Here is an 18,776-nt window from a genome sequence, read left to right on the forward strand (position 1 = left end):
CTAGGCCCGAGGCTCAGCGAAGCGTTACCACGGCAACCACGCGCGAGCGCGGCTGGGAAACTCTCCCCCGAGCGTCACGCTACGGCGTGAAGCCACCACGCACTACGAAGCGAGAGTGGCTGCGGCTTTCCGGTCCATCCGGCCGGGATTGAATGAAATGTGGCCCGAGCCGCGGTGCAAGATGACCTCGGACAGGGAGGCTGTCATGCGTTGGAGGCTGAGATTTTATCCGCCTAGAAAGAGCCATTTTAGCGCCGATAACTCGACAGTCGCTCGCATTCCCTCATTACCCGTAGCCTAGGAAGCCATTTTTGAACAGGGCGTCGTCGGTTTCATGCTCTGAATCTGGAACCATTTTTAGTAAGGGCAAAGTGCTTCCGGCGTTAGCTTTGCTTTTCTAAAGCAAACTTCTGGCAAAACAAAAAACAAAAAAACCCGGTCCTTAATCTAATCTCTAGTGTCCTTTTGAATCACAAAATATCAGAATGGTAATTTTAAGATTCAGTCTGTGCTTGCAATATCTGGGCTGGCAGAATCTTTAAACGTTACCACTGTTTACATCATGTCCGATTTCTTCCTGCTAACTACCATGCTGCTGACAGCAACATTTATTAGATTTTTATCCTGCTTTTATTACTGTATAAGTAACTCTAGGAATTAATGCAGGTAGTCCTCAATTTACAACCACAATTGAGCCCCAAATTTCTATTATGGAGACAGTGGAGTTTTGCCCCATTTTACTCTCTCTCTTGCCACAGTTAAGTTAGCACTGCACTTGTTTGTAACACCATTGTTAAATGAATCTGGTTGCCCCCATTGACTTTGTCAGGTTGCAAAACATTACCCTGGGGCACTAACTGTCATACCAGTTTTCAAGCATCCAAATTTTGATCACACGGCCAGGTTGCAATAGTCCTTAAGTGTCTAAAACAGAAGTTACTATTTGCAATGACTTTGTACTTTTGAATGGTCGCTAAATGAATGGTTGAAAGTTGTAGACTACCTGTATTCCTTCCTCCTCAATTTCCCCAGAACCACCCTCTCTATGGTGAGTTTGCCAAAGAGTGACTGGCCCAAAGTCACCCAGCTGTTTTTCATGCCTAATGTCACATTTAAATCCTGCTTGTATATGATCTTTTACCAAAAATGGGGAAAATATTGGAAAGGTGGTAAACCAGCTTCCCCGGGGACAGTATGGGCCAGTCTTTTCCAGGGCAGGAATGTTTAATATGGTTTACAGCTAACTAGGAAGTCATCTATCTTCTGGTTGATCTACGTTGTAACCTGTACCAATACAAGTGATACTATCCAGTTCACCTGTGCTTCATTTGGTTGTGGGCAGCTCCCCTCCCCCCTGCTCCAATTGACTAAAGTGCTTTATGGCAGGAATCTCTCTCCCTCCCTTCAATTTTTAAGTAAATTCAACAGGACTGGTGAAAATCTGCCCTCCTTTTTAAACCAATTTGGTAATAGAATAGTGATAGGCCTTTCTTAAACCAAATAAAGTTCTGCTATTTTGCCCTTTTAGCCAAAGCGAGAATATGAAAAGATTATCTTCTTTTCTTTCACAACCTCACTTATGTAAATCAGTTGAGGGACTAATACAAGTCTTATCAGCAGAAACCGTAAGCTTTCAAAAGTCCTAGTCATAAAAGGAAAGCAATTGGTGCTTGCTTTCCAAGTCTTGGTAGGAAAAGTGGAATACACCAGATAGTATGATAAATATATCTGACCAAAACATCAGTCTGGTTCCATGGCCAAAGCAGAAGAGATTGAACCCAGAAAGCAATTTAAGATGATTTCATCTCCAGCTTACATGGAAGATAAGCAGTTTGAGGCTGCGGTGCAGAAAAAATCTTTATGCAACTTTTTGATTGCCAACTGACCCTTTTGAAGTGCTTGCAAACCAACTAAAGACTTACTTTACCCCCAAAGTTATGGTCCTGCAATTTGTTTGGAGGCAAGCTGCCTGCAACACAGTAGTAACAGGGAATATTAAGACCAATAGCCCTGGATAAACCTGTCCTCTATACATTTATCCAACTCACTTTAAAACTATCTACACTAGTCATACTCTTCAGAGTTTGGTGTGGTATGTGAATAAATAATCTTCCTCTGTTCCAAATATCCTTTCAATGAGTTCCACAGGATGATCCTCAATTCTAATGTTTTGATAGGGGAAGGACTTCCCTCAATGAATGAATGCAAAAAGTGGAGTTAGCAGAGAATTGACTGTTTTGAATAAAGAAAAGGATACAATTAAGGTTGTTTCTACTTGGAAACTGTTTTTGGATTTGGTACTTGAGGTGGGAAAAAATGAATCTTTAATTTTAGGATTAGATTAGATAGGATTGTTGTTATAGAAATGGCTAGTATATATTATGTAAAAGTAAAAAAGTTGAGGTTCTATGTTATTACCTTATCTATTGTGCAAAAGAGTCAGAAATCAATGCTTTTTTCTTTTCCCCTCTATCCTACATTTTTTCCTCTTTTCTTTTTCCTTCCCTATTTCCCCAGCATTTTCATGTTCTTTTATTTCTGTATTTTATGTTTGATAAACTAATAAAAATACTTGACTGAAGAATAAGGGGAATATTCTCTTATTTCCACCTAATAAATCTCAAACGTTTTAGCTTGTTCTCAAAGGGAAAATATTCAACCTACTTAAACATTTTTTTATTGCCCAATTCTTTTTCCTGCTCTATTGACATCTTTTTTTTTTCAAACATGGAGATAACATAAATATGAAAACATAGCCAGAGTAAACACCACAGAACACTTAATTAAAATTAGAAATTCACAATTTATTTCAAATAAAACAATTTCAGGAGGGGAAAATTTAAAGGGCTCTTTCTCCTCTGCCCTCTTCCCCTCCTAATGCCGGAAAAGTGTTGGCAGTTTCTTGAGATTGCTTTCCCCCAAATCTCAGTGAGGGACATAGCAAAGGCAGCCATGATAATGTAGCACTCTGCGTAATAAAAAAAAAGCTTCCATAGCAGAAGCTACTACCTGAAAATTTGGAACAGTCCAGACTTGAGCGAGCACATAAGAAGTTTTGTTTTGTTTTGTTTTTACAAAAAGTTACTAAAGTGAAATTGAATTTTGAAAAACAGAAACACAAGTTTAAATGGATCAAGACAGAACAGTAACAAAAAGTCTTCAGTTCTTCCTGTAACACTAGCATGGCATTAAGTGTTAAAAATAAAAAAAAGTGATTTTACTGCTACAGAATGGATGCTAGAAGAGGACGAGCATAAAACTGGTTACAGAATCTCTCCCTTCCTTATCTGCACAGCCTCTGCTGCTGTCTGTATGAAAGCTTTTGACATGTATAGAATTCTACTGGACAGGAGAATTGGATACTATCTACGTGCTTCGGTGTTTACTATCGGTAGGTGGTTGTTTGCCTTAGCTTTCTGTACCTCTCTTTTAGAAAGAAGGAAGGCAAGTTGTGAAAGGGAATTTTAAAAAGTAAACCAAACTAGGTGAAATAAACATTGTGATCAAGGGTAAGCCCAGCCAACAATCTCAACATGCAGAGTGAAGGATGAAAATAGCTGCCAGGTTGGCTTAGGCTAAGCCTGATAGAACAAGAGGAAGACCAAAATTCCTAGTATAGGATGTTAACCTGCTGTGAGGGAAATGTAGTGCCTTCCCTTTGGCTTAGATGCCCTTTAGTTACAGTCCATTTCATCACAAAGTGAAATTTTCTAACAAGGTTTTTTTTTAATTGTAAGATCAATTTGAAAAAATGCTACAGAGTGAAGAGAATAAATATATTTCTAGAAGGACGGACTGTTTTCTGCCAATGATAAAAAAACCTTTTAGATAGCACCCAATCATCGTGCTGTTCTAGAACAGGGAAGATAAGAAAAAGAGGTAGGGAGTATCTCTAAACTCTGGGATGAATGTATTGGTTCCAAACTTAGGAGCAGCTTTGCGGTAACAACTAACTGTATTTGTCACCCATCAGCTGAGTAGATTCCTCCTCTCTGTGCAGCCATCTCTCCTCAAACCCTGGAGGGCACAGAAGGCTGACAAAGAGACCAAAAAGTGAGAATATTCTCCTGAGCAAGCAGAAGCCTGTCTTCAATATGTTGCATTATGTGATGTGACAATTGTATACTACATCTTAGTACACCATGTGAGATTGGATCTAAGCATCTGAACAATATGCCAAACTTTGGAGACAGAGAAAAATTTTCCACTGCAAGTCGTGATTGTGCTACTGTAAATTCAACCAGTTGCAGGTATTTGCCAGTTGTAGCAAGTAACACCACTATTTTGCATTGGATAATTCTGAACAAGAAACATGTACACTTTACCTTAGTTAATTTCATGAGCAGAAACAGCTCAGTCTGAACTTTATAAAGTTTCAAGAGAAAAAGATGCTCACCTCCCTCAAAACCTGAACTTTGTGTAAGCAAGCAAGCAAGATCAGGACAGCATTACTGAGGAAGTTAGGAAGCCAGCAGTTTTCTCTATCAAGAGGTCAATAATTTTGTGCTAACACCGCACAGAATTAACACAAACAGATATCGTAGTAAGCAGTGTCTGACACACACACTGAACACTTTGCATTTGATAAAAGGTTTTGCCTGCTTCTAAATTTCAAAGCCCAGCAGTGGTTTTCATGCAGAGAAATTAAAACATTTAAGCCAGAAAAACAAGCATGATCTCTGTTTTTGACAAAGATATGGATTAAAAGAGCAAACCTGCTGAGGTCATCATACCACATATGCTACCAGGGTCCAGTGGAATGGGGAAAGGGAAAGAGCAAGGGTGAATCTGGGTAAAGTTCACATTCTCTTTGTGTCCCCAACAAGCTTTTTACTTCTTCCACCCACTGGTTTAATCTGAGGTTAGCTGGGAACAGAGAAGCCATATTAGGGTCTAGGAAACAAGCTTATCATTTTCTTCCTTGTGCCTGAGGTAGTAGTGGCAGCAGCAGCAGCTGAATGGAAGATGACGGCTTGGGTTGATGACCTCCAAAAGCTAGGGCAAAATCTAAAAATGCTAATCAAATAACTTTCACCAAAAGGCTAGGAAAACAGGTGTCATAAGCAGAAAATAATGATTCTTGTAAAGCTTTCTAACCCCAATCCCAAAGGTCATAAGCAATGCACATAGAAAATCTCAGTGCAACCTGCTCTTGGAAACATGGATGCAAGGAAATTCTTGTTTCAAGATATCGATCGATTGGAGCAGCTTCAGGAAACGGCAGCCCCATCTTCCATTTCTTTATCAGCAGAACCAAATATGTACTTTATATAGCTACTATTTTCATACATTTTAAAAGCTGGCCTCTGATGTGAATTGTTGACATTAAACACGTTTCAAGAGTTAACAAACCTCTGCCAGTAAGCAGCCACCTATGAATCTTAACAGTAATTATGGAATTATGGACAATTTTTATTTTTTTTTGCTGGTTACTTCTCAGTTAGCAGCAGAACAGTTTCGAAAACAGTGGTGGCTGTTTAGCAGGATCTGACGTATGCTGGTGTGTGTGTTTTGTTTTTGTTTTAATAACGAATTTAACTTTTCCTCGGTATAGTAGGAAAGTCTGTTTTTGTTATGGTAGTAGAGATCAACTCTGATGCATCACCTTATAGCCACCTAAAGAATCAGATTGTGCAGGACTGAGCTGCACAGATATGCAAGTTATGGCCCAAACATGGCTGGCTCTACTGCCCTAAAAATGCTCTAATGCTCACTCTTATGCTGCCAAGAAGCAAGGTTATGCTCCCTGAACTTCTCCCAAGTATTTTAAATCTGGCAGTAGGTAGCAGTCCAGGGAAACAAAACAAAGCAATAAATCCATGCAGGAGATCAACTTCATGTGCTGGGACTAGAACTGTCCCATGCTGCTTTGAGCTTTGCCCTATTGCTCCAGCCTGGTCAAAGGAGAAGGAAGAGAACCTTTCAACAATTATGCTGTCCTTTGGCAACTGCTGATTCTGCTTGGCACAGGCCCTGTTCATCTCATGCACTCCCGGGACAAGCAAGCAAGAAAGTACCCAGAAAAGGGGAAAACCAACCAACAGCTGGACTATTTCATAACCTTCATGGCAAAGTGAGTTTAGGGAAGAGAAGAGAAGTAAGCCATTACGTTTACAAACTACTTATTGGGGGGGGGGGGGGGGAAGAAACACTCGCCAGTCCCAATTTATTTTTAAAAAGGGGTCTGTGTTATTCTAGAGTTCACTTTGTATCAACCACTGTTGTATCACTGTACAACTGTCGAAAAATTACAGAAGTTTATAATGTTCTAATACTATTAACAGCCATTCAGGAGAGGGCGGGGGAAATAAAACTCCCCTCTAAAACAATTCAAGAACTGGGGAATAACATGTCCCAGGAAAAAATGCCAACTGAATTTCAACCTCTACCTGCCAAAAATGAAAAAAGCAGAAAATAGAAGAAAAATAGAAGACCAAGCGGTGGTGCTAGCTCATGTCTGGTTTGCAAGGGGAAGGTGCAGTGATGTCCTCAGCCCTGTTTTATGGAGAGGCGGTGGCCAGTTCCTCTGATCGCTTCCCACGTTGCTCGCACCGCCATCTTGCTACTTTGCTCCCAGCTTTGTGCCCTGGTAGCTCCTGCTGTCTTATGTGTCATGGAAATCTTTCAGCAGAGTCCGCCTTCTCTGCTCAGCAATGTGCATCTGATTCTCCAAATCCTGGGTGGGAATAAAAAAAAAAAAAAAGAAAAGGGTTATTTCTGTAAACCCTGACTTTGTAAACTGCTTAGAGAACGGCTGTGAAGTGGTATATAAGTATAAGTGCTATTGCTATTGTTTATACTGGCTGGGAGAAAGCTGAGCAATGCTAAAAGCTGTAGAAAGAGGAAACAAAAACACACTGTTTTATTGAAACAGGAGGTGACTCTCAGCAGTTTTCACAACACAGAGGTGGGTTCCTACCAGTTTGCACCTATTCGGTAGAACCGGTTCGTCAAATCTACCGAACCGGTTAGAAGAGGTTCCACCAGTGGACCCGGAAAACAGGCCACACCTACAGAAGAGGTTCCAAAAATTTTTGAAACCCACCACTGGTCCTTGGATATGATTATTCTACACTATCATGCTCATATTTATAAAACTCAGTGCCTCTGTGAAAGGTAAGGATGACTACTGCATTTGTGGTGCAATCAGAACATTGCATGTGTTGAAGTTGTTTTAACGCAAACCAAAGATGCCTTTTAAAACACAAGTTTACATCATATTCTTATGCATGCCAGTGCTGTGTGTGAGGTAATTTAAGGTGGTTCTGACAAGTGTCATCGGCATCTTCATATCCGGTCACATGGGCAGCAAGCCACTCCCATCCGGTCACATGGGTGGCAAGCCACTCCCACAAAGGAGGCCACACCCACAGAGTAGGTTCGAACAATTTTTGAAACCCACCACTGCCACAACATATAAAAACATGAAAAACAATATCCAACAATAGTGAGCACTCATTATCCAAAGAGCCTCCGAAACAGCTATCTGGAGTTTAATTTCATTAATTTCCAGTATGCAAAAAAAAAAGTGTATCAGCCTAACTGCGTAGAGGGAAGCTATTTTGTAATATGGGGGTTGCTACCAAAAACATTGTCTGTGGGCCACAGAGCCCTTCACTTCCGTGTCATGGAACGTCATTAAAAGATATTGCTAACAAGGACATACTTCATGGGCTGGCATCATATTCGTCAAAGCAGTATATATAGAGGAATTCCTTGGCTAACAACTGTTTGTTTAACAACAGTTCAAAATTAGAATGGCCTCAGAAAAAGTGACTTACTCCTTAAACTGACACATAACAAATGTTGCATTATCCCTGCAGTCATGTGATCACAATTCAGGTATCTGGCAACTGGCACACATTTACAATTGCTTAAAAAACTTGCAATTTGCAAGCTTTTCTGCCGATTTCTGGCAAAAAACACTCTACTGGGAAAGCTGGGTTTGCTTACACAACCGCATAAAATGTAAAACAGCTCAGATAATAACATTGCCTTGCACAACCACCCTTCTGGATCCCAGATGCTCAAAGAAAAGAGTTTTCACTGTCTTATGGAAGGCTAGAAAGGAAGTTACTGGGCCATATTCAATCTGGCAAATTCTATCTGGAAAAGACAGAGCCTAAAGTACTCTATAACCAAGGACTTTAATGCTCAAAAACAACATTTTGAATTGGATCTAGATGCCCTCAGCAATCAGTGCAATGGCTCATCAACAGGAATAATACTGCCTTAGTGAGAGCCACTCACCACAACCTTGGTTACCATATTTTACCATTTCTTTGCACTAGGTCTGGAAGATGAAGTTTTAAGGATTTGTTCTAGGGATAAAGAGTTCCATTTATGGTAATATTCAATTTCTTTTTTAATTATGAAGATTTTAGCTTTTGTTTTAATGATAATGGGTTATATGAAATTATTTCCTATATTCTAAATGTACTTGATTAACTTCAAAAAGGTTATGTTACTATTTCTTTATTTAGTTTATTAGGGACTTTTGGGGACTGATGTGATTTGGGGATTTAAGAAGAGTTAAATAGATATAAATGTAAAGGAAGGAAACCGAGTAAGCTTATTACATCACGTTTATAACAAATATATGTTTATTTCTGGTAACTCTTAACAGATCTTTGCTGGTTAGGATGAAAGGTGAGATTTTATAGATATGCATATAGAGAATGAGGTGACTTATTTCTTGTATTTTAAGAGATGGTGATAAATTGTGAAAGGTATATGTATGCTGGAAGTTCTATTTCTTTCATTTTTTATCTTTTGTAGTCTGTAGTCTTTATCTGTATACTCTAAATTTCTAATAAAAATATTTTTAAAAAAACTAGTAGTAGTTTCTTGTCCTTTATTATTGATACCAATTTCTTCTCAGACTTCTGAGTAAAAAATGAGCTCATGACTGAGAAAAGGGGTTGAACTTCGTTTATTACTCACTCCTCTGTCGTAACTATCTGCTCTTTCCACCTTCCATGAGAGATTTTCAATCTCTGCTTCAAGTTGAGCCTGTTGGTATTCAAACTGAAAATCAAACAAAACATTATGAAAAAAAATCCCAGGACTTATATAGGAAAAACTCTTTCTATCTTTCAGCCAAATCTGCTGCACAGATTAATAATACATTGGTACCACTGTTTGCATCTTTAGCAGAAGCATTTCAAATTAAGGAAACACAGCAGCCAATTCAATGAGGGCAAACAGCTTGAGCAACATAAAAGACTATGAAATTAAGGATGGACAAATCCTTGTTTGTAATTGATTAGGCTTGAGCATGTTTGTTCTTTATTCTCCTATACCATATTTATAGAAATAATATTCATTAAAGCTCATAAGAACTTTCAATTATTGAAAGCCTGGTTGAAAACTGGTAAGAGTTAAGATGTGCTAGTGACAAATATTTAACATTTTCTTCAATACTCATACTTATGACAGGTCATTTGCCCATTAAAATGCTTTTTAATGCATACACACAGATATCCCAAGACCAAAAACAAAATCCCTTAATTTATTAGAACTGCATTCTTTCTTCCCCTTCCAAGCTTGGAATATTTTATCTGTGGCTTCCGAGGGCCTCCCCTCCCATCACCTCCAAAGAATCAAAAGGTTCAGCTTCAGTAAATAGAAGCCACCATGCGGTTTCAGGCAATTTTTAGATATGGATTCGTATAAGTCCCAGCTTTGTTTTTTCTCACCATTCTTTAAGAATTTCAGTTATCATTCAATACGCAGAACTACATGGTCTTACCAATTTCTTCCTCGGACCCGATTCCATGTAGTAGGCATATGGATAGGTGTACTGTAGTGTATAACGACACTGCAATTTAAAAAAAAAGGAAGTAAGATTAGCAAGTTGTACTCATTAGCAGGGCTAGTAGAACTATCTGCTGGTCTTCTCCAAATTTCAGGGGCAGCAGTCCATTTATGTATTATGATATGAAAAAGCAGCCCCTATTAGCAATTGCATCTATCTACAATACTGTAATACACAGAACACAGTATGAAGTTGCAGTAACAGCAATAGCACTTAGACTTATATACCGCTTCACAGTGCTTTTACAGCTCTCTTTAAGTGGTTTACAGAGACAGCCTATTACCCCCAACAACAATTTGGATCCTCGTTTTAACAATAGCAATAGCAATAGCAGTTAGACTTATATACCGCTTCATAGGGCTTTCAGCCCTCTCTAAGCGGTTTACAGAGTCAGCATATTGCCCCCAACAACAATCCGGGTCCTCATTTTACCCACCTCGGAAGGATGGAAGGCTGAGTCAACCCTGAGCCGGTGAGATTTGAACAGCCGAACTGCAGAACTGCAATCAGCTGAAGTAGCCTGCAGTGCTGCATTTAACCACTGAGCCACCTCGGAAGGATGGAAGGCTGAGTCAACCTTGAGTCACTCATAAGTAAGCTACATCCGTGAAAGCAGGAGACAGCAGAACTCATCTTTTCCCGGGTTTGTGGTGGTGGTAGCAGCATCAAGAATTTCAAAAAGCAGCACAAAATGTGCTCCTACATCTCAACCAATCCCAGGTGAACTTAAATCCAGTTTTCAGTTGTAGGTTCAGATCAGTGTACTGAATAGCGCATAGTAACTCCTTTGATAATATTCATTGCACCTAGTTGCCATATACAATCAGAGCTAGGGTTCCATAGCTATATAGCCCATGAACACAGCAATATACCCTAACCAACCACCACCACCACCACTGCCCTCAGGTATTATGACAAAGCTGATTTACAGATAGTTACCTTGGCTAGGAGTTTTGCTGCATTCTGTAAATACTGCCAATCTATCCACGTTCCCAAATTGTTCATGACTCTTTCTTGGATTTTTTCTTGAATTCTCTGGTATGTCTGCGCCTCCAACTGTAAACTCTTGTTGTGGTTTTCCCACTTTACAATGGAGAAAAGGAATAAAAATGAATACGTTTAATGGAAAAGCAAGGAAAAAAACCTAGGCTGGGATCCAGCAGAAAAGCGTAGTTTTCCATACTAAGCACTTCTACCATCAAAAAAAGATGTGTTACGCTGGGGGGTGGGGGAAGCATACCAATCACCTTCTAAAAGCAAACTGTTTTTTTGTGAGTGGGCTCTAAAAAAAGGCAAGGCAATTCATTTATACTAGCATTCCCACTTGGTATATGGTGTAATTGCCTAGTTCAATTACAGAGTTCAATTACAAGCAAAGGTCAACCCAGGCAGGAAGTGCACAGCTATAAATGACAGCTCTCCTCCAATATTCCAGTTCCTTCTTTCAGTGCTCCAAATCCTCTTGTATGACACTCATCTTCCCGTCCACACCTGCAAATGTCAAGCTACATACCTGTTCTGGCATAATTATTGCACACAGCTAGTAGCTGAGGAATGCGAAAGTCCTCAAATTGACAGAGTAGTGCCCTTTCTCCTAGAGTTCTGGATAGCTCTTAAAAATCTGGCTTTGGTCCTAGGCCTGAGATTGATATATTAATGTACGACTGTATTTGGGTAGGGTAGGGGGCTGATCTGTGTTTAGTCTTCGCTGTCTGCTTGGCTTAATGTTTTATCTGTTTTATGGATTTTCCAGTTTTGTATACTGCCCACAAACAGATGGCTAGTAAATTTGAATAAAATAAATAGTTGTGCAATCTACTGAATGCTATTTTGTAACTCAAATATTGTTTAACTACATCTGGAATATCTGGTTAGCTACGTAATTGTCCTTAGTGCCCTCTGAGCTTGGTTGTTTGCTTGACCCAACTAGGTAATCAGTGATATTACTGGTACGCTGTGATGGGGCCGGGCATCCACCATGTGCATGCACGTGTGCATGTGCACCCACCGCGCATGCACACCGTACACTTTGTGCGCATGTGCAAATGACCCAGTTGAGTCAAATACAGGTAAGGAGGGCGGGCAGGCAGGTGGGCCCTCCGAAGCACCGTACCGGAACGGTGCCTGCTGCTCCCAACAGGCACCGGTATGCCTGTACCGGGGCATATCGGCTGGAACCAGAGGTGGGTTCCTACCAGTTCGCACCTATTCGGTAGAACCGGTTCGTCAAATCTACTGAACCGGTTAGAAGAGGTCCCACCAGTGGACCCGGAAAGCAGGACACACCTACAGAAGAGTTTCCAAAAATTTTTGAAACCCACCACTGGTCCTTGGATATGATTATTCTACACTATCATGCTCATATTTATAAAACTCAGTGCCTCTGTGAAAGGTAAGGATGACTACTGCGTTTGTGGTGCAATCAGAACATTGCGTGTGTTAAAGTTGTTTTAATGCAAACCAAAGATGCCTTTTAAAACACAGGTTTACATCATATTCTTATGCATGCCAGTGCTGTGTGTGAGGTAATTTAAGGTGGTTCTGACAAGTGTCGTCGGCATCTTCATATCCGGTCACATGGGCGGCAAGCCATTCCCATCTGGTCACATGGGTGGCAAGCCACTCCCACAAAGGAGGCCACACCCACAGAGTACGTTCGAAATTTTTTTGAAACCCACCACTGGCTGGAACCCACCACTGCAGTGAATGTGAGGTTTATTCCTTGTTTACATACACTATCTTGCTCTGCCAGCATTCAGACAGATCAGCCATTAATAGACACATAGGGATAAATTACGTTTACACTCCATTCAAAAGAACAGTTAAAGCTAAGAAGGAACCAAAAAGAACAGACTGATTTTGGGAGGGGGGATACTGATGAGGCTATTTCTATTGACAGAACAAGGTAAGAAATTATCCAATAGACTCTTGAAGTTTCTCTCTCCTCAGAAGCTCCTTCTGAGAGGTTGTGCCCCCCCCCCCCAAAAAAACTTTTTGGAGTAATTGGAAGGGCAGCCACAAGCAATAAAAAATAGTGTCATTCAGCTCAGAACAGCACTGAATTTCAACCATATACATTATTTCTAAGAGCACAAACTAGAAATTCACTATTTTAAAATTGGTTACATATATATGGATACAGAAAATGGTTTTTAAGCATATCTGGGGCAAGGAATACAAATCTGTAAGACAGCAAAGGTGCTTTTATGGGAGGCAACATTTGAAAAGAAGCAATCCAATTTCAAAAATTTAGCACTGTTTCTGCTGGACCCCATAAAGAAAAAAAACCTCCTGTTATAAGAATTATCTAGGAAGACATTTACATCTTGAAAAATAAACTTAAGGATTCAGACTTATGTTCATCCTGTTATCACAGAATGGAATGCTTAGACCTGTTGACATTCATCCTTGTGTCTCTGCACAGGGCAGAATGCCCTGAAAAGTTTATAGTTAGCTTTGGCTAAGGAGTCTTTTCCTACCCTTTCAAAATAGAACAAGTACTTCTTGAGGGCCTCCCTGGCCTGTGCTTGCTGACTCTGATTTACAATATCAGGATTCTCTTTGTACCGACTGCATTCATAGTATTCGCTGCCATGAGTCTTCCAGTCCCCTAGACACATCCAGCAAAAGTCTGCAAGAGATAAGAAGGCAAAAGCTGGTGAATAGAAGAGCAGGCAAAGGGCTGTGCTGAGCAGGTTACTGAACGAGTCTTTTAGAACAGTAATCAAAGGGCCACAAATGCTTTAATGGATCAGCAGGATAATACTTAAAATAAAGATCAGGAAAATGTTTCCCAGTTCAAAAAGGCAGTTGTTACCCACTTACCGTGCTTGCATTTGGAACATTGCTGGAGGAAACAGAGAGAAAAAAGAAGTAGTTAACAAACCACAAAGTTTTAATCTAAAAATCAGATAAAAATGTTAAGGTGATTCTTAAGCCTATTTAGAAATTGCTCACCATGTGATTGCAGCCACCATTCTTTTCAATACAGATATTGCACTTGGGACACTGAGAAGAAAACAAGAGAATAACATGAAACATAACAATTTCTCCCATACTTCATATGTCCGGCCTGCAGTCATATTCCTTTTAGGATCTTTGGCCTGCCACTCTCTCTCTTAATTTACTATGCTGTTTCATTAGTGGGGACTTGGGAGGGGGGAATAGTAAGGAGTAGAATGTGTTGTTGTCAAAATAAAGCATTCCTTTCGAGAAGGCCAAGGTCATCCTTTGTCTCTGCACCTGACCGGAACTAGATGGGTGGAAATGCCAGCGTGGCAGAGGAAGACTGGACCATGTGATGAACTTGTGGGTGTAGGGCAAGATCATGAACTTTCAACTGGATGGAAACCCAGGAAGCTGTCAGATTCAGGTTTCCACAGTTTGTACCAACAAGTCTCTCTTATTAAATTGGAACTTGATGGAAGCTATGCCTTGAACTCTGATTTAATTCTGGATGATATTTGGAATGCTGACAATATGCCTTCCAGGTTTCCACTCTATTTGGCCTCCATTTTGCTTTCTCTAATTGTGGAGTCTCCATTCCCTTCTTCATAAGAACACAGAAATTTGCCTTGTAAAGCAAACCACTAATCTATCAAGCTATGTGAAATGGTAATGGCTTTCAAACAGGAGCCTTTCCTGACACCCCCTGGAAGTGCCAACACTGAATCTGGGCCTTCTTCCACACAGAAAACCAGGTTTGGAACCAGGCATTTTAACAGATGAGGGGAAAAAAGTCTTGAGTTTCTCTTCATGTTTTGTAACCCATCCCTATCCCAACCAATCCAATACTTTTGCAATGTTCCTCTTTCGGTTGACTTACGCTATTTATGAATATTACAATTCAAATCATTTAGGCTTTTTTAATGTAATGTTCAGTCTTCCCTCTCCATAAAAATGGGTCTTCTAGTTTCTCTTTCTTTTAGTATGCATCTTAGATCAGTGGTGTCAAACTGGCAGCCCGCAAGCCGGATGCATCACACACAGGCCATGCCCACCCTGGCTTCACAAAGGGAAAAAAATCTCGCAATACGTCACGTCATGGACACCAGTGTCTTAGATGATTCCTCTAATCTTACTTTTCTGCTCAGGGTAGCAATTCTCTTATTACCTTGGAAGGGGAGAAACATATGATCTAATCTTTTCTTTTGGGAGATGTAATATATTTAATAAACGTATGAGCAAATGTATAATCAAGCAATTTGATTATATGCCATCATGTCAGTGTTGACTAATAGCAACAACACTGATGTTCCACAAGAGCATTTGTTCCCAAGCTGGTCTTCCAATGTGTACTTATGTGTACAATGTTGTAACGGAGTCCATCCACACTGCTTCTGGTTGGAACTCATAATACCTTTTTTTCTCTTCACTCTCTTTCCATTTTGGCTTTTGAGAGATAAGTAGCAAATGGCAAGATAAGTGGGGAAAGAGGGGACGTGAGGAGGAATCTTTTGTGGGTTGTGCACCAGTTATGCCCTTTCCTGGACTAACAATACCTACTCACAGTCACTTATGCCCTAGTCACTTCCTGTCTTGACTATTGCAACATGCTCTATATGGGGCTACCCTTGAAGAGCATCCGGAAGCTCCAGTTGGTGCAAAATGCAGTGCCCCGCATGGTTTTGGGCAGACCTCGGTGTGCATGTGTATTACTTCTCCTGTGGGAGCTGCGTTGGCTGCCGATTTCCTTCTGGGTGCAATTCAAGGTGCTGATTGTCACCTTTAAAGCCCTTCATGGCTTGGGACCAGGCTATCTGAGGGACCGTCTCTTGCCAGCCACATCTACCTGACCCATCAGAGCGGGGAGGTAGGGAATGTTGTGGGTCCCATCCCCGAGAGAGATACACCTGGTGGGACCCAGAAGAAGGGCCTTCTCCGAGGTGGCTCCCTCTCTCTGGAACATCATCTCCATAGAGATTAGAACGGTCCTCACTCTCTTCCGGAAGGAACTGAAGACCTGGTTCTGCCAACGGGCCTGGGGAACCCAGAGTGGGATGGAGCCCATTAAATGGCTCGTGTGATCTGCTGTCGCCGGTGTGTGTGTGTGTGTGTGTGTGTGTGTGTGTGTGTGTGTGATTTTATTATATTATACTATATTAATTTATTTGATTCTTTTTATTAGTTTTATTATTTTAAATGTAGTTTTATATTCTGTAAGCCGCCTTGAGTCGCCATGGGTGAATAGGTGGCAATATAAATTCAATAAATAAATAAAATAAAGATTTCAGATATAGAATATATAATTCAATGACCAACCCCTCCATTAATAACCCAACGGGAGATGTGTTTGAAACTATAAATACTTAAAAGTGTCCTCTCCCCAACACACTTACATCTTTAGTGTGAGCACTGATGTAGTTAGCTGTTTCAGAGTCATCTGCACACTTAGTGAGCCATTTTCGGATGGTAGCACAATCTGTAGGAGCGTGGTACATCTGCCGACATTTGAAACTGAAGCAAAAAGAAATGTATGTCCAGTTTAAAGAAAATCTATTATTTGTAAGCAAATACTATTTGAAAACAACAACGGCACCCATACGCAAAGCTTGCATTCCTAATACTTCTGCATAAAAACTGAGTGGAATTTTATGTATCCCACTCAATAGCGGAATTTGGCAGTAGAAAGTAGAATACAATATCCTGAGGCATATTATTACAGTATCAACACAAATAAATCCAGTGCAGCCTCTTCACTGAAGGTCATGGATTGTAAATATCACACTGGTCTAGAGTGGGCTGGTAAATAAGATATTTTTGATTGGCTAAAAGTCACCTGACTAGCTTCCATATCTAAGGAAGGATTAGAACCTGCTTTTCCCCACTCCTAGTCCAGCATCTTAAATGCTATACCACACTGATAACTCCCTATATCTTTTTATTTCACTTGGAAAAAATCCAAAATAGCACAAAACCTCTACAGATGCTGGTGTTTAAATTAGCACCAGACAGTTTCCACTTTTTTTGGTGTAGACCATATACCCTTAGCTTTGCACTGTGAAATAGTGGGATTATCTAAAGGTGGTTATACAATCCATAGGCTACACATAGCTCTCCAAATCTTATTTACAACTACCAAATGCTACTTTTACTACCCTTTCCCCATCACATTCAATCTCTTTGATTCTAGATGCTGGCATTTGCAGAATGGAGTTGATTTGCATAACCGTTGCTCATTCCTTGTAAAATTACTGAGAGGTTTATTAGTTCTTGTTGCACACTTGTTCTCACAACTCTGCAACAATATTACAACTCTGTGAATTGGAATAGCAACTCCCTTATTCCAGTTTAATCTTCAAAACAGTTAAGCATTTTCCTGCTTCTTCAAGCCACATTAGACTCTCAAACCTATCTATACCCAAGGAGCTGGATGGCAAATTCCAACAGTTGGACAGTCACTGCTGCATTTGTTTAGGCTGTTCCTCCTTTCAAGGTGACTTTTTCTATTCCTCCCATCTCTATCATTTGTGTCCATCAAATATACAATGTCCCTGTAATAGCTCCTCTCCTAACTTGAGAAAGTAAAGACTCTTGAAACGGATTATTTCAAAAGGAACCTTTATAATCAGTCAGGATGGAAACCATTAGAGGCAAAGCAGCATCTGAAACCATTTAGGCAATGCAAATGGGATTAATCTGATAATGACCCCTCCCCTTTGTCCAATGCAGATTCTAACCAATACACAAGTGTGAAGATGTTTCCTCAACTCTTCTGCCCTGAGAGTCAATAAAACACACGTTCCCATGGCTATCTCTAGTTAGACATTAAAGTAAGTTATCCCACATGGCTATCATAAACATCCCTCCAGAGATGCTGGTACCTTCAGTCTTCCGGTGACAGGAAACCAGTTGTAAAGTTGTAAAATTCAGTTGTTACAGATACAGTTAGTGATTTAACTCCGAGCAAACCCCCCCCCCCCAATTGAATGGCAGTATCACTCTTAGGGATCTGACAGTCCCTTTCTTACCAGAAAACCTCATTACAGCGATTGCACTGCACTCGGCGGGCTTTGGGCTCCTGCACTTGTATGACCATAGGACAGTCAGCGCCAGGACAGAGCTGCAGCTGGAAATGGCTCTGTGGGACAAATATTGTAAGTCCGCTTTAAAAATTATTTCGGAGAACTCCATCAAAACAAAACTGTATATGGTTTTAAGTGTAAGTGGATTTTATTTTTGGAGGACCAATTGTTTTTTCCGTTGGGAAAATGTTTAAGGAAGCTTTCCCAGGAAAATATATTTTTGAAATAAATATAAGGAAAGCATGGGAGTAGACTATTCTGCTCTCCATTGAGAGATAAGACTCTTCCACAGAATCGGGGCTGCTATCAAAAAGAAGGGCCTCCCAAAGTGGGGAATCAGGAACAGATTTCTCTGGAATGACTAACAGTTCGATCTAATTCCGATTACAGCAAGCAGTCTTAGGACTAAAAACTACAGATAGTCCTCGACTTACAACAGTTCATTTAGTGACTGTTCAAAGTCGCAACAGCACTGGGAAAAATTGACTTATAACTGCTTCTCACACTTACGACCCTTGCAGCATCCCCATGGTCACATGATCAAAATTTGGATGCTTGGCAACTGGTTCATATTCATGACCATTGCTGTGCCCTGGGATCATGTGATCCCCCTTTGGCGATCTTCTGACGAGCAAAATCAATGGGGAAGCCGGATTCACCTAACAACTGCATTACTAACCTAACAAATGCAGGGATTCACTTAACAACTGTGGCAAGGTAAGTCATAAAACGGGACAAATTCTCTTAACAAACGTTAAGCAGCATAACTTTTGGGGTCAGTCGAGGATTACCTATATAGGGCTTTAAAGCCAAAACTTGGCATGTCTCCAGAAGCCAACTGATAGCCATGGCGAAGGCCTGATGAAAGGTGTAATGCTCCCACAGCCATCAGGCGATGTACTCTGGAACTAACTGTAGCTTTGAGCAGTCTTCAA

The 18,776-nt window shown here is 40.4% G+C and overlaps 1 protein-coding gene across 3 annotated transcripts in view; it reads right to left on the bottom strand.

The window, feature by feature from the left end:
* Positions 1-2,783: 2,783 nt before the first annotated feature.
* Positions 2,784-18,776, bottom strand: part of ARIH2 (ariadne RBR E3 ubiquitin protein ligase 2) — a 42,128-nt gene continuing 26,135 nt past the window's right edge. For 2 of the 3 annotated variants that reach the window (XM_087708731.1, XM_087708732.1), the window contains exons 7-15: positions 17,788-17,897; positions 16,156-16,273; positions 13,775-13,825; positions 13,643-13,664; positions 13,297-13,448; positions 10,757-10,900; positions 9,752-9,820; positions 8,944-9,027; positions 2,784-6,676 (exon numbers count right to left, since the gene is read on the bottom strand). In XM_087708731.1, the coding sequence (XP_087564857.1) occupies positions 6,605-6,676; positions 8,944-9,027; positions 9,752-9,820; positions 10,757-10,900; positions 13,297-13,448; positions 13,643-13,664; positions 13,775-13,825; positions 16,156-16,273; positions 17,788-17,897 (822 nt within the window). In that variant the 3' untranslated portion in view covers positions 2,784-6,604. Of the gene's footprint in view, positions 6,677-8,943; positions 9,028-9,698; positions 9,821-10,756; positions 10,901-13,296; positions 13,449-13,642; positions 13,665-13,774; positions 13,826-16,155; positions 16,274-17,787; positions 17,898-18,776 lie in introns of all 3 variants that reach the window. The other variant, XR_015695868.1, reaches the window with a different exon arrangement.

The sequence above is a fragment of the Thamnophis sirtalis genome, unplaced genomic scaffold (genome assembly GCF_051295495.1).
Source record: "Thamnophis sirtalis isolate CommonGarterSnake01/CBP01778 unplaced genomic scaffold, rThaSir2_p1.2 scaffold_3, whole genome shotgun sequence".
Classification (NCBI taxonomy): Eukaryota; Metazoa; Chordata; class Lepidosauria; order Squamata; family Natricidae; genus Thamnophis; species Thamnophis sirtalis.